This window comes from Pipistrellus hanaki (genome assembly GCF_964339955.1).
Source record: "Pipistrellus hanaki genome assembly, chromosome: 17".
Lineage (NCBI taxonomy): Eukaryota > Metazoa > Chordata > Mammalia > Chiroptera > Vespertilionidae > Pipistrellus > Pipistrellus hanaki.
Window position 1 is genome coordinate 16,545,391 of NC_140519.1, and position 15,248 is coordinate 16,560,638.

Consider the following 15,248-nt stretch of genomic DNA (forward strand, 5'->3'; position numbering starts at 1 on the left):
CAGAGTAGGTGCCCAATTAATATTAGCTAATGAAATACTAGCACATAATTAAAACTTGGGGCGAGTATATATAGTCCATAGCCAAAGAAACCACACTGACAGATACACTTTGACCAGCCAGAGAAACACCTGCACGTGGTTCTTGCTCACTACAGGAACGAGTATACAGCCCTGGGTATCCAGTCATTCAGATCGATTGTCAGCGCATAACCAACCAGAAACTAGCAGGAATACCTGTTGAGCAAACACTCTGGGCGATTTAGCTTGCCAGAGAGCACACACCCATGGAACCTTGGGAGTATCTCGGTAGGAGAGTCAAGCGGGTCCATGTAGCCTGGCCGTGTGGCTCAGTGATTGAGCCTTGGCCTGAAACCAGGAGGTCACTGATACCTGGTCAGGGCACATGCCCAGGTTGCAGGCTTGATCCCAAGTAGGGGATGTGCAGGAGGCAGCTGATCATTGTTTCTCTCTCTCCTTCTCTGAAATCAGTAAAAATATATTTTTAAGAGTAAATTTAAAAAAGAGAGAGAGGCCTTTTATTTGATAGGATTTGGCTTTGTACTGAGTGTTGCCGAGGAAGGAGTAAAAAAAAGTGGTGTCGCTTCTGGGTCAGATCCTGTCAAAAGGCAGGGGCAGGTCAGCCACTGGGAGTCCCATGCTTTCTGAGAGGCGGAGAGGTGGGGCGGGTGAGGATGTCATTGCTGAGGGCAGCAGTCATTCGAAGGAGCCGTGGGAAGCCCATTGCAGCATCCTCACTCCATGCAGGCTCTGCCGGCCTCTGCCAGCATCGTGTGTTCGCTGCGGGACAGTGCCCTCTGTCTGCTGAATCAGGGGCAGCTCACCAGGGGCAGGCTTGGGGGCTGGCCCCGTTGAACAGCTGAATGTTTTGATGTTTTTGTGATGGGCTGTGTGATGGTTTTACCACATACTCAGAGATCTTTCTGTTTTTCTGCAGAAATATTGCTGACACTGAAGGTAGCTGGTTGCTTCTTTCTTCGGCTGACTGGGCTCCCTTGCTCACACACCTCCTGGTCTGGGATGGAGAGCTGCGTCTATTGGTTTTGACCCCACCGGCCTGCCAGCCAGGTCTGCCCAACGAGCTCAGCGGACACGGGCCTGGCCCGGGGACTGGCAGCTGCACAAGGGGCTGCCTCCTCCCGTGTCTGTCTGTCTCTCTCTCTCTCTCTCTCTCTCTCTCTCTCTCTCTCTCTCTCTCTCTCTCTCTCGACAGCCTGAAGCTTGTGTCCAGACAGTTGCTCAGTCTGTTCACTGCATTCACCTTAGTGCAACTTAGATCTCTCCTGCGAAGTAAATGTTGACAGGCAAAGTTCATCCCCGTGTCAGATTGAATGTATTTAATGTCCGTATTTAAGGAAAACACGTGCTCTTGTTCTGTTCCTGTTCGGTTCCAGACACTGGTCTCCTGCTTTGTTTTCCCTGGCTAATCGGTCTTGTACAAAAGATGACGATTTCATCTGGGGAAAGAAAAGGGTTTTTTTTAAAAAAAATCAGACTGCGTTTGGGATAAAAGCAAGACAGACACCATGGACAGCGCTGTACGGACAGAGACGCCCCCACGTGAAGGCCGACACCTGCAGAACGCTTTCCAGACCAAGTTGGGAAGAGTTTCCAGCTAATGAACAGATGAAAAGGAGCACGTAACAAGGACTTTTACCTTTTTTTGTTGTTGTTTTTTGTTTGTTAAAACCAAACAAGTTCATCTGAATCATTCATCAAGAAGAAATATTATTCCTTTTCAAATTAAGTTCCCTTTCCATTGATCAGACAGCTTAGATTAGCATCTCCTCTTCCTTCCCCAGTCCTCCCCCACCCCCACCCCCACCCCCACGTTCATACATTTAACAAAACAATAAAAGCAACAGAAACCAGATAAGCCCCTTATTTCCTTAAATGTTTTGCCAGCCACTTAGCAATTGCTAACTTAAACTTCAGAAAAATGCATTTACTGGCAAGGAGAGGAGCAGAGTCAGCACGACCCCGAGCCCACTGACAGCACCTGCTCCCACCGGTGGCGTGTCTGTCCCGGTCCCCGGCGACACAGACCTGCCACACGGGAAATCCCGTCGAGTTTCCCGCCGACAGCAGCAGAGACGCGTCAGGGGTCTCCTCCGCCATGTGTTTTTTATTTTGTTTTTTTTTAGCAGTGCTAAGCCGAAGTTTTGTAAGGTACATAAAATCCAATTTATATGTAAACAAGCAATAATTTAAGTTGAGGACGTGTTTTAATTGTATCATTTTTTTGTGAGGTATACATATTGTGGAATTAACTCAAAAAATGAGGTACTTCAGTATTAAATTAGATATCTTCATAGCAATGTCTCCTAAAGGTGTTTTGTAAAGGATATCAATGCCTTGATTAGACCTAATTTGTAGACTTGAGACTTTTTATTTTCTAAACCTTGTGATTCTGCTCATAAATAATTTATCCAATCTATATAATATGCAGCCGCTGTAGGACCCAGTTCTTGATTTTTATATGTTTATATTCTTTCTTAATGAACCTCGGGAAGACCACCTGTGGTGAGCAGGCCACTTTCATGGTTGTTTCTCTCACCCACAGGGGAAGGGGAATAACCTTTTATTAATTGGTGTCAGTTTCAGACAAATGCAATACCAAGAAACTGATTACCTTTTTTGAGCTATTTCTCCCCCACCCCTAAGACTTTCTTACCTAAATTTCAGAATGGTGTCTTTTTGATGTCTAAAAAGCAAAGCATTTTATATCTCACTAAGCCAGGCTTTTTAGGAGCAGAGAGGTTTTTCCTTGAAATTTGATTGATTGTTTATTTGTGGACGGGTGGACAATGGACAAACTGCCCCTATTTATATGTATATCTCTCCTTATCCGTACAAGGGATGGATTATAGAGAGAGATATACCCGTAGCCCAAAGATGAATGGTAAGTAGACAGTCTGAAGGTGTTGCTCCATACTAAAGAAATTTTCTGGAAATTTGCATTTCGATACTTTTTCCACTTGAGAGGGGTCTCACTACAGAGAGGTGGCCCAGAACACACTTCTCGGGGCCATCAGTCCACATGCCCCCTCACCAGGCTCTACTCTCCTCAACCGAACCCTGGGTTGCCCACCTGCGATGGATAAAACGAGCAGACGTTGGCCCAGAACTCCGTGACCGAATCCGTGTGCCAAGGCTTATGTCCTACACGATGTCATGTGACCAGTTTTAAGTTGTTTTTTAGAAACATGTGACTTAGAATGACTTTAACTTCACACAGCACAAAGGAGAAATGGAGTTTAAGCTGGATTTGTTTTGTTTTGAGTTTTAAGTCCCCTTTCACTGTAACACTGTCCAAAAAATTTTTTTTAAATCTGTGTATCTTTTACTGTTTACCCATCTGCCCACTGTGTTTTAATGTCAACCCCAAGTCAGATAAATCTGTAAACCAGTGATGCTGGTCATTTCAAATAATTCATGATCACAGCTGTTTTGAAGGAAAAGAGATTATAAATTCTCTTATGGCTCAGATCAGGGAATGAATGGGCTTTGCTTTACATCTAATTAAGAGAAGAGAAGTAAGTGAAGGAATCCTCTGATCATATTGATCACGGTGGAAGCAAAAGCCAAATCGATCCCCTTCGTTATCAGTATTTCTCATGCTGTACACAGTAAATTTGTTAGACCGAGTCCTTGGTTTTTGTTTAATAGGACAAAGAATCAGTGTTTTTACTTTTATTACTAAATGTGAAAAACAAATAATGTGAAAAGTATACATACATTCACTTGGTTGTAAGACTCATTTAAGTGTTCATGTAATGTGGTGAGTTGGAAAGTGAAGTGAGCTCTTTGACTACAATGAATTCGTTTGACTCAAAGATTAAAACGTCCCTTCCCACGTGTATATCCTATGGCCTGTAATAATGGAAAGCAATGTTTTTGCAGTTTATATAATGCAATTTTTAATCTGTGTTGAAAAATGGAGTTCATATGGGCTGACCACATGAAATGGGTGGCCCACATCCACTGTAGAACCCAAAGATACACAATCAATTTTGAAATGCAACTTAAGCCATTAATTGTTGGTGTGAACTTAAAAATTTTCTAGTATTTGTATGGTAGTGTGCCGCCTAAGAGCAAAGCAATCTCTGCACAAAAGAAAATTACTGTAGTGGCTTCGATTTTAATTAGACTTTTCTCCCTGGTGTTTCTTTATAGACTAAAACAAAATCTTTTAAGTTTCTTACTACAGGTAAAAGCTATGTGCAAGAACCTCAAAATGCTAAAATCTAGCATAATGCCTTAGATCTGTTTTTAAGTCTTGTATATTCCTACATAGCTGTCCGATGTATTATATTTGTATAGTGAATTGTGTACAATTTTTTGAATAAGTACATCATCACTCAACCTTTACGCTGTTGGATGGTGGTGATGATACATTTCTTCAAACATTTAACTGTCTCTTTTTTCCTTTGTCATTTGTGGGTTTTATTTGTACAGTTCCTCATGAAGTTGCATCTGAGATGTGTGTATATGAAAAGATTATACAAGGGTAAAATTAAGCAATATATTAACTATGGTTCTTCAGGAGAAAGCTTACCGTGTTTCAGGTTGTGGTTTATTTTCCAAATGGAGTTGACTCTGAACATCACCTTGTTCACCTGCATCGATGTTTGTATTTCTCGTGTGAGCAGTTTATGCAAAGGTAGATATATTCAGAGAAATTTTAAATACATTTATGCAAGTTAATATTGCTTTGCTGATGCTCTTTGCTTATTTGATGTTAAATAATGCTATTGTAAATAAAGAATTCTGTTGTTATTGCATCATTTAATAAATTTTAATGCCTTCGGGTTTTACATGGCTTTGGAGAGTGTAATGTGTTTATATTGTACCTTCATTCATAAATGCATTTAAATAATTTTAAATACCTGACTTGCAATTTAATGTCTTACATTTATGCAGGAGTGTACAATGTGTTCAGCACGTTAACATTTGATTCTCTCAATGACCCATTTTATAGATTTTTCATTTGAAGCCAAGAAGGGTGATTTTTTAAAAATATATTTATTTTTATTGATTTCAGAGAGGAAGGGAGAGAGAGAGAGAAACATCAATGATGAGAGAGAATCAGCTGCCTCCTGCACGCCTCACACTGGGGATTGAACCCATAATCTGGGCATGTGCCCTGACCAGGAATCAAATGCATGACCTTCTAGTTCACAGGTTTACACTCAACCATTGAGCCACACTGGCCAGATAATGATAGTTTTAATGGATTGGTTTGTAGATAGTTGATAAACAATGTAGGTACAAAGCCTAAAACTCAGGTATACCAAAAACAAAATATCTGTCAATACTGTTGACTATATTAACAAATTGAAGGAAAAAGGTGCCATTTGTTAACTTGGTATAGAATAAATTTCAGCACCCACTTATGAGGAAATCTCAAGGAAAAATGAAATCTGTAGGAAAAGTATATGTTCTAAAGTTACTTGAGTTTTCAGATAAGATGCAGTCCCACTGTGACACATTTTACTTAACAGTGAAATACTAAACGTATTAACTAGAACAAAACAAGGAAGCCCACTACCAGTGCTGAGAAATGGGGTGTTGGCACCAAGAGAAGAGGGAAGACATTCCGCCAATTTGACCATCTTCAAGGAAAACCCACATAAATCAATTCAATGGCTCTTGGAATGAATCATAAGGCTCAGTGAGATGGTTAGAACATTCAAAAACCAATACCGCCGAAACCGGTTTGGCTCACTGGTAGAGCATTGGTCTGCGGACTGAAAAGTCCCAGGTTCGATTCCGGTCAAGGGCATGTACATTGGTTGAGGGCACATCCCCGGTAGGGGGTGTGCAAGAGGCCGCTGGTCGATGTTTCTCTCTCATTGATGTTTCTGGCTCTCTATCCCTCTCCCTTCCTCTATGTAAGAAAAATCAATAAAATATATTTTACAAAAACAAAAAAAAGCCAATACCTCTGTCCACACTAAAAAACAATTTTTTAAATCCTCATTTACAATAACATAATACAATGCTTATAAAATAGCATTGTACCTAACACAAAGTTTGAAAGACCTTTGTGTAGAAAACCATAAAGTTTTACTAAGAGACATAGAACCTAAAGGAAAAAAACATGAAGACAGGCCAGGAACCTAGAAAAGAAAAACCTAATGTTATAAAACCATCAGCTCCTTCTCCCAGAGCAACCCAAAAAGTGAAATGGATTTGGAAGATAGGATGTACGGTAATAGAAATTGTGGTCTGGCCAGCACGGCTCAGTGATTGAGTGTTGACTTATGAACTAGGAGGTCACAGTTTGATTCCCAGTCAAGGGCACACGCCTGGATTGCAAGCTCAATCCCCAGTGTGGAGCATGCAGGAAGCAGCTGATCAGTGATTCTCATCATTGATGTTTTTATCTCCCTCTTCCTCTGAAATTAATAAATATATTTGAAAAAAATTGCAGGCCAACGCAAGGGATTTGGAGATAAACAAAAGTAGGTTCTTGAAGAGAACAGAATGGAAACATCTGGGAAGATTTACTGCTTTTACTTGGGATTATAAACAAGGTTTGTGTCACCCTAAGATGTTTATGTTAAAACCTAATCTGGCCCTCGCTGGTTTTGCTCAGTGGATAGAGTGTCAGCCTGTCCGCTGAAGGGTCCCGGGTTCGATTCCCGGTCAGGGCATATGCCCAGGTTTTGTGTTCAACCCCAGAAGGGGGCCATGCAGAAGGCAGCCAATCAATGATTCTATCTCCTCATTGATGTTTCCCTCTCCCCGCCTCTCTAAATGTGATGCTACTTGGAGGTGAGCATTTGGGGGTTATTAGTCATGAGCAGAGCCCTAGTGAATAGGATTGATGCCTTATAACAGAAACCCAGAGAGCCCCTCTGCCCCTCCCACCACGTGAAGAGGCAGGAGAAGATGGCCAGCTGTGAATTAGGAAGTGCATTCTTACCAGACATCACATCTGCTGCATCTTGACCTTGGACTGGCCAGCCTCCAGCAGTGTGAAAAGTACTGTTTTTAGACACCCAGCCTATGGTGTTCAGTTACAGCAGCCGGAACAGACTAGGACACTTCATTAGGGAACCAGAAGGTGAATCACAAATGGCAATAGGCTGACCATATTTAACACACACACACACACACACACACACACACCAAAAACAACAGCAAAAACCCTCTGGAACAATTTCTAACAGGCTTGGACAAGTAACTGTAAACAAACTTTTATCCACAGTTTCTTTCCAGACTGACAAACACTCATGAAACAACACTACTAAAGTAATAAGAGGAAAGAATGGACGAGAGGAGTTCAGCACTCAACTTGGTTTAAACATAATAGTGGAATCTATAATAATAAAAGTATAGCCGAAGCCGGTTTGGCTCAGTGGTAGAGCGTCGGCCTGCGGACTGAAAGGTCCCAGGTTCGATTCCGGTCAAGGGCATGTACATTGGTTGCGGGCACATCCCCGGTGGGGAGTGTGCAAGAGGCAGCTGGTTGATGTTTCTCTCTCATTGACATTTCTAGCTCTCTATCTCTCTTCCTTCCTCTCTGTAAAAAATCAATAAAATATATTTTAAAAAATAATAATAATAATAATAAAAGTATAATATGCTAATTAGACCAGACAACCTTCTGGATGGATGAAGCCGGGGCTGCCAGGGAAGTCCGGGTCCCAGGTGCTGGCAACAGGGAGAAGAAAGGCCTGCCTACCCTTGCGTGAATTTCGCACATCAGACCTCTAATGTTATAATAAAAAGGAACTTCAGGTTTGTATCACACCACGATCACCATTTTAAAAACAAGGAAACCAAGTCCACTTTTGCAAGAGTAAAAGTCCTGGACTTATTTACCAGGTGGGTTTTGTGTTGGTTATTGACTTTAATTTCTCTCATGCCCGAATTCACTCCCTTGGAGCGCTTTTATGAAAAGGAGCCCTTTGAGGAAGTTGCCAGCTGGCGCTGCAGCTGTGTCAGTAGAGGGCGCTGGAGAGACGTCACAGGAGGCATGAGTTTCGCTTCCTGGCCCTGGAGTCATCTCAGCGGGGTCCTGCAGGGGCGAGGCGGAGCAGGCCCTGCGCCGCCCTGCACGGCAGCCTGCTACCCTCAGCAGCTCCGCACGTGGGTCCGTGGCCAGTGCCTCCAGGGGGACATCCCTGCGAGCAGCTTTCCCCGCGTGTGGCACCACACAGCCAGCCTGCAATTCATAGTCACAGCTGAGCTTTCACCAAGGTCTGCATCTCAGCCTGTGGAGGGTGGGATGGCTAATAGATACATTGTCATGTAAAATTTCCCTATGTTCTTTAGGGTTCTCTCTACTTGTTTTTTTAATATATTTTATTGAATTTTTACAGAGAGGAAGGGAGAGGGATAGAGAGTCAGAAACATCAATGAGAGAGAAATATTGACCAGCTGCTTCCTGCACACCTCCCACTGGGGATGTGTTCACAACCAGTGTACATGCCCTAGACCGGAATGGAACCTGGGACCCTTCAGTCCTCAGATCCACCCTCTGTCCAATGAGCCAAACCGGCCTCGGCTCCCTTTACTTCTTACTACCCAATCCCTGGCCACTCCAATCTCTGCTATAGGTAATAATTCTTTATATTAAGCTTTCCCTGCTTAAATGACTATGGTTTCTCTCTCCTGGTCAAGCCCAGACAGAGAGAATTTTAAATAGAGCTGGCTCCCTATGGTGGCTGCTGTCCTGGAAGACAGGAAATCCTACTCTTGGAAAGTAAGAATCTTGTACCTGGGAGTAATCTATTGTTCAAGTTACAAATTATTGGAACTCCAACACTAGTGAAAACCAGAGACATGGCTTACAGTTTCTAGTTTTCTTATGTACTTTCTCTAAGAAAAAATCAAAACGTCTTGAATTCTCTCGAACCAGAAACTAAGGCCAAATTAAGAGAATGTGTCGAATGGTAAGTAGATCTAGAAACAGTATTAGAAGTAAACTAAAAGGGGAGGAGAACTAAACATACTCAGAATTGCAGACATTGTGTACATTTTTCTCATTAAAATTGATTTTTAAAAATTTTTTAATTGATTTCAGAGAGGAAGAGAGAGCGGGAGAGAGAGAGAAACATCAGTGATGAGCATCACTGATCAACTGGCTGCCTCCTGCAAGTCCCACACTGGGGAGCAAGCCAGCAAACCGGAAATGCACCCAGACTGGGAATTGAACCATGAAGTCCTGGTTCATAGGCCGATGTTCAACCACTGAGCCACGCTGGCCAGGCCAGAAAATGGATATTTTTTAAAAGAAGAAAAAAGATGCAAGCAATGTGGTAAGAGAACTGGTAAGTAATAGGAAATAAGTCAAGAAAATCAATGATTCATAAATTGTGAAAAACAGATATTTCCTTTTCCTTGCCTACCTTATGGAAAAGGCTGCAAAATTTTTAAATGACATTGTTTTAAAATATATCTTTATTGTTAAAAATATTACTGATGTCCCCCCCTTTTATAAAATACTAGAGGCTCGGTGCACAAAATTTGTGTCCTGGGGGAGAGGTACCCTCAGCCAGCCTGTTCCCTCTCACAGTCCGGGAACCCTCAGGGGATGTCCTACTGACGGTTTAGGCCCACTCCCCACCCCACCGCCTGGGGGAGGGGAGGAGTGGACCTAAGCTGCAGTCTGGCCTCCCTCTGCAGGCTGATCAGGGAAAGGTGCCACCCCTAGCACCCCACTGTTGCTGCCACTGCTGACCACCAAGTTGTTTTCATCAACACAGACTCCAGTCCCTTCACCATGAAAAAAGTGAAAACTTTCTTTAGACATTTTCAGGATGTCTCTTTCATAGGATGTGACATTTCTTTCTTTTTTTCTTTTTTCTTTTTTATCCTCACCTGAGAATATTTTTCCATTGATTTTTAGAGAGAGGGAAAGACAGAGAGAAACATCAATGTGAGAGGGACACTTTGATTGGTTGCCTCCTGCATGAGCCCTGACCTTGGCCCCGGCCAGGGAGGAGCCTGCAACCTAGGTACATGCCCTTGATCAGAATTGAACCCGGACCCTGCAGTCAGCAGGCCGAGGCTCTATCCACTGAGCCTGACATTTTTTAGCCCCTCCAGCAGCGGATCTTTGTTTTTTCCTCCAGGAGTGAGGTAGAAAAACCCTAAATCACCTTCTTGGATTCCCCAAGTTATCAAGAACGCTGCCAGTGGCATACCCGGAGCTTAGCCAATGAGCGATCGGAGAAGTGTTTATGGAATACTATGCTGCCATAAAAAAGAAGGAATTCTCATCATTTGCAGCAACCTGGATAGAACTAGAGAACATCATGCTGAGTGAAATAAGCCTGTCAATGAAAGAGAAACACCACATGGCCTCACTCATTTATGGATATTAAAAAACATTATAAACTGACAAACCAAAAGATAGATATAGAGACAGTAAAGCAACAAGTAGACTGTAAAATTACAGCGGGGAGAGTAGGGAGATCTGGGGGAGATAAGAGATCAACCAAAGGACTTGTATACATGCATATAAGTACAACCAATGGACACAAAACTCTGGGGAGGGAGGGTATGTATGGGGGGGGCAATGTTAAAATATGTACACAGATAATAATTTAATAAAAAAAAATAAAATAAAATAAAAAATAAATAAAAAATAAATAAATAAATAAATAAATAAAAAAAAGAAAAGTGTTTGCTCTGCAGCTCACTGCTGGGGTGGGCCTGCTGGGGCCTGGGCACGCCCCCTTGACTCTCTGCTCCCACTACCCCCACCTTCCTGAGATTCGACAGTCTGTTCCATGCTTCTATGTCTCCAGATCTGTTTTGTTCATCAGTTTATTGTTCTTTAGATTCCACCTATGAGTGAAATCATGTATATTTGTCTTTCTCTGACTGGCTTACTTCACTTAGCATAATACTCTCTAGGTCCCTCCATGCTGTCTCAAAGAGTAAGAGATCCTTCTTTTTTATTGCTGCATAGTATTCCATGGTGTAAATGTTCCACAGCTTTTTTATCCACTCATCTATGATGGGCACTTGGACTGTTTCCAGATCTTAGCTATTGTATTATACATTGTGCTACTATGAACATAGGGGTACAAACATTTTTTCTGATTGGTGCTCTGGGTTTCTTAGGATATGTTCCTAGAAGTGGGATCACTGGGTCAAATGGTAATTCATGTTTAAATTTTTGAGGAAACTTCATACTGATTTCTATAATGGCTGCACCAGTCTGCATTCCCACCAGCAGTGTACTAGGGTCCCTTTTCTCCACACCCTCGCGAGCACTTGTAATTCTTTGATTTGTTGATGGTAGCCACTCTGATGGGTATGAGGTGATACCGCATTGTCGTTTTAATTTGCATATCTCAGATGATTAGTGACCTTGAGCATCTTTCCATATGTCTCTTGGCCATTTGTATGTCCACTTTGGAGAAGTGTCTATTTAGGTCATTTGCCCATTTTTTTAATTGATTTGTTTATCTTCCTTTTGTTAAGTTGTATGAGTTCCTTATATATTTTGGGTATTAACCCTTTGTCAGATGTACCATTGGCAAATATGTTCTCCCATACAGTGGGCTCCCTTTTCATTTTGTTGATGGTTTCTTTTGCTGAGCAGAAGCTTTTTATTTTTATGTAGTTTCATTTATTTATTTTCTCCTTTGTTTCTCTTGCCCTAGATGTATCAGCAAACATATCGCTAAGAAAGATGTCTGAGATTAGGCTGCTTCTGGTTTCTTCTAGGATTGCTATGGTTTCACAACTTACAGTTAAGTCTTTCTCTATTTTGAGTTTATTCTTATATATGGTGTAAGTTGGTGATCCGGTTTCATTTTTTTTGTTTTTTTTGTGTTTTTTTTTGCATTTATCTGTCCAATTTTCTGAACACCATTTATTGAAGAGACTGTCTTTACTCCATTGTATGCTCTTGCCTCCTTTGTCAAATGTTAATCAATGCCAAGATTTTGGGTTCCATCCATGGTCAGAACACATACAAGAAGCAGCTAATGAGCCTAGGCTGGGTGGCTCAGTTGGTTGGGTCATTGTCCCATACACCAAAAAGTTAAGGGTTAAATTCCTGGTCAGGGGATATACCTAGGTTGGGGCGCACATAGGAGGCAACCAATCAATATTTCTCTCTCATATCCCTTTGGCTCTCTAAAATTAATAAACATATACTTGGGTGAGGATTTTTTAAAAAGGCATGCAATGAATGCATCAATCAGTAGAACAATAAATCAACTCTCTCCCTCCCTTCCTCCTTATTCTCTAATCAATTTTTAAAAAAATCAAGATAGAGAACATATTACCCCAGAAAGTCCTCCAGGCCCCTTCCCAGGTAATTCCTGTATGGAACCACCCCGTTCTGCGTTTTCCTTCTCCCAGGTGAGTTGCCTGTTCTATAATGGAACCACACAGAATGTATGGTTTAGTTCTGTTGGAGCCTTTGCTTTTGGATCAGGAAAAGTGTTTTTTTGTTTGTTTGTTTGTGTTTTTGTTTTTGTTTTTTAAAAAGAAAGCAGCCAAACCGGTTTCGGCTGAAATGATTCTTGATGTTTGCGATTCCCTTGCTTCGCCTTATCAGCAGTGCCTGGACCAGAATAGTCATCAGTTTGAAAACAGGCATTGTCACACAAAAAAGTATTTATTTCTGTAGATTTTTAAAAATTTTTGAGACAAACTGTATATCAACAAACACTGACTTTATAATCATTCAAAATGTGTATACAACAGAATTTGCTTGAAATGTTTAAAAACTGGTAACAACTTAAATTCGTTTCAAGAAGAGGCTGTACCACTTAGGGGAGCACTCATAAGATGAATTTCCATAGCACTCGGTCATCAGAAGGAATAAAGTTACTTTTAATGCACTGACAGGAATAATGACTAATAGTGAAAAAAATAGAATGAGAGTATATAGTCCCATAGGTCCCAGGTTCGATTCCGCCCAAGGGCACATGCCTGGGTTGTAGGCTCCGTCCCCAGTAGGGGGCGTGTAGGAGGCATCCGATCAGTGATTCTCATCATTAATGTTTCTACCTCTCTATTCTCCCTTTCTCTCTGAAATCAGTAAAAAACATATTTTTAAGAAAACAATTTAAAAGCATTATATACTACTATAGCCCTGTCCTGCGCGGCTCAGCAGGTTGAGCGCTGTCCCAGGCGCCAAAAGGTAGCCGGTTCAATTCCCGGTCAGGGCACATTCTCAGGTTGGGGATTCCATCCCTGGTGGGGGTACAGGATGGATGTTTCTGTCGCTCTCCTTCCTCCCTCTTTCTCCAGAATCAATAAAAACATATTTTTAAGAAAAAAAAACAAAAAACAAGTAGCTGCAAAAAGAAAAAGGTGAGGGTCGGGAATAAACCAAACTGTCCATGGGTATTACCTCCGGAGAGGAGGCATGAGCCATGGGCAGGGACTTCCATTCATTTTATCCATTTCTCCAAACTACGCTACACAAGCACGTTGGTAATTAAAACGTTTTAAATGTTTTGAACTCGGAACTATTTGCAGAACAAGACACGAAAGTACTCCCGAGTGTGCAGCTTTTGAGCCTGCGGTGAGGCTGGGGTTCTGAAGGGCGGGGGACGGGGGAGCAGGACGGGGGAGCGCCCCCGGAGGGCAGGGGCAGCGGCCCTCCCTCTGCACGATCTTCCCTGGAGCACTCGCCGTCGGGACACCCAGTTGCCCCGGGCTAGAGGCACAGAACGCCGGAGACGGTGATCCTCCGGCCCCGTCCCCCTCCCCGCGGAGAAAAGAACGCGCCGCTCCTCAACTGAGAGGCGCCCTGCACGCGGGCCCCGGGTCTGGACGCGGGCAGCGCGGGCCCCACCGAGGCGTCCGGGAAGGTGATCCCGCCGCCGCCCTCCTCCCGCTTCGCCGCGTCCGAGGCGAAGGCTGCCGGGTCCCGGCCCGCGGAGGGGCGCCCGCCCCGCGGTGCCCGCGCTCCCAGCGGAGCCGCCCCGGCGCCTCAGCCGCAGCGCGGGGGCCCTGGGAGGCGCCCCGAGCCGGAGGGGTGTCCCCCGACGTCAGTGACCGGGCCCGGGCCTCCCGGTGTGGCCCTGCGCCTCCGCCTTCCACCCTCACCGCCCGGCCCGGCGGCGGGCGCCCGTTCTTTAAAGAGGAAGCCGCGCGCGGGGCGCAGGACCCGGCCGAGGTCACCGCACTGCCTGGGCCCCACCCATCGGTTCCCAGGTGTGAACGTGCTGGGCCTGCGTGCTCCCTGCCCCCCCCCCCCATGGCCGCGGGGAGGGTGTGGACGCGGCCTGGGAGCCAGGGCCGGCCTGGCTTTTCCCCGGGTGCGGCCGCCCCTCGGCGGTGAACGTCTGTTTAAGAAGTAAAAGCCTGCCGAAGCCGGTGTTGCTCAGTGGATAGAGCATCAGTCTGCGGACCGAAGGGTCCCAGGTTCGATTCCGGTCAAGGGCATGTACCTTGGTCGCAGGCACATCCCCAGTAGGGGGTGTGCAGGAGGCAGCTGATCGATGTTTCCCTTTCATCCATGTTTCTAAGGCTCTATCCCTCTCTCTTCCTCTCTAAAAAGTCAATAAAATATACTTAAAAAAAAAAAAAAAGAAGAAGTAAGCCGAAACCGGTTTTGCTCAATGGATAGAGCGTTGGCTTGGGGACTGAAAGGTCCCGGCTTCGATTCCAGTCAAGGGCATGTACCTTGGTTTCGGGCACATCCCCAGTAGGGGGTGTGCAAGAGGCAGTTGATCGATGACTCTCTTATCGATGTTTCTAATTCTCTATCTCTCTTCCTTACTCTCTGTACAAAATCAATAAAATATATTAAATAAATAAAGAAAGAAAGAAGTAGAAGCCGGACCCGCTGGAGTGGCTGGGGACTGAGCATGACCTATGAACCAGGGGTCAGGGCACAGGCCTGGGCTGCGGGCTCAACCCCCAGCGTGGGGCATGCAGGAGGCAGCCATCGTGATTCTCACCATGGATGTTTCTCTCTCTCTCTCTCTCTCTCTCTCTCTCTCTCTCTCTCTCTCTCTCTCTCCAACCCCCTCTGAAATCAATAAAAATGGTCAAAGCCCGGCCGAAACCGGTTTGGCTCAGTGGATAGAGCATAGACCTGCGGACTGAAGGGTCCGGGGTTCGATTCCGGTCAAGGGCATGTACCTTGGTCGCGGGCACATCCCCAGTAGGGAACGAGCAAGAGGCAGCTGATGGATGACTCTCTCTCATCCATGTTTCTAACTCTCCCTCTCCCTTCCTCTCTGTACACCCGAGCCTGGCGCTGGGGTGTGAGCGCCTTCTGCCACCGCGGCGCG

The 15,248-nt window shown here is 44.2% G+C and overlaps 1 protein-coding gene across 7 annotated transcripts in view; it reads left to right on the plus strand.

Annotated features, from left to right (window-relative positions):
• NCOA2 (nuclear receptor coactivator 2) overlaps positions 1–4,840 on the plus strand; it is a 255,129-nt gene extending 250,289 nt beyond the window's left edge. For all 7 annotated transcript variants that reach the window (XM_084864342.1, XM_084864345.1, XM_084864348.1 and 4 more), the window contains one exon: positions 956–4,840. In XM_084864342.1, the coding sequence (XP_084720468.1) occupies positions 956–967 (12 nt within the window). In that variant the 3' untranslated portion in view covers positions 968–4,840. The remainder of the gene's footprint in view (positions 1–955) is intronic.
• Positions 4,841–15,248: the final 10,408 nt, after the last annotated feature.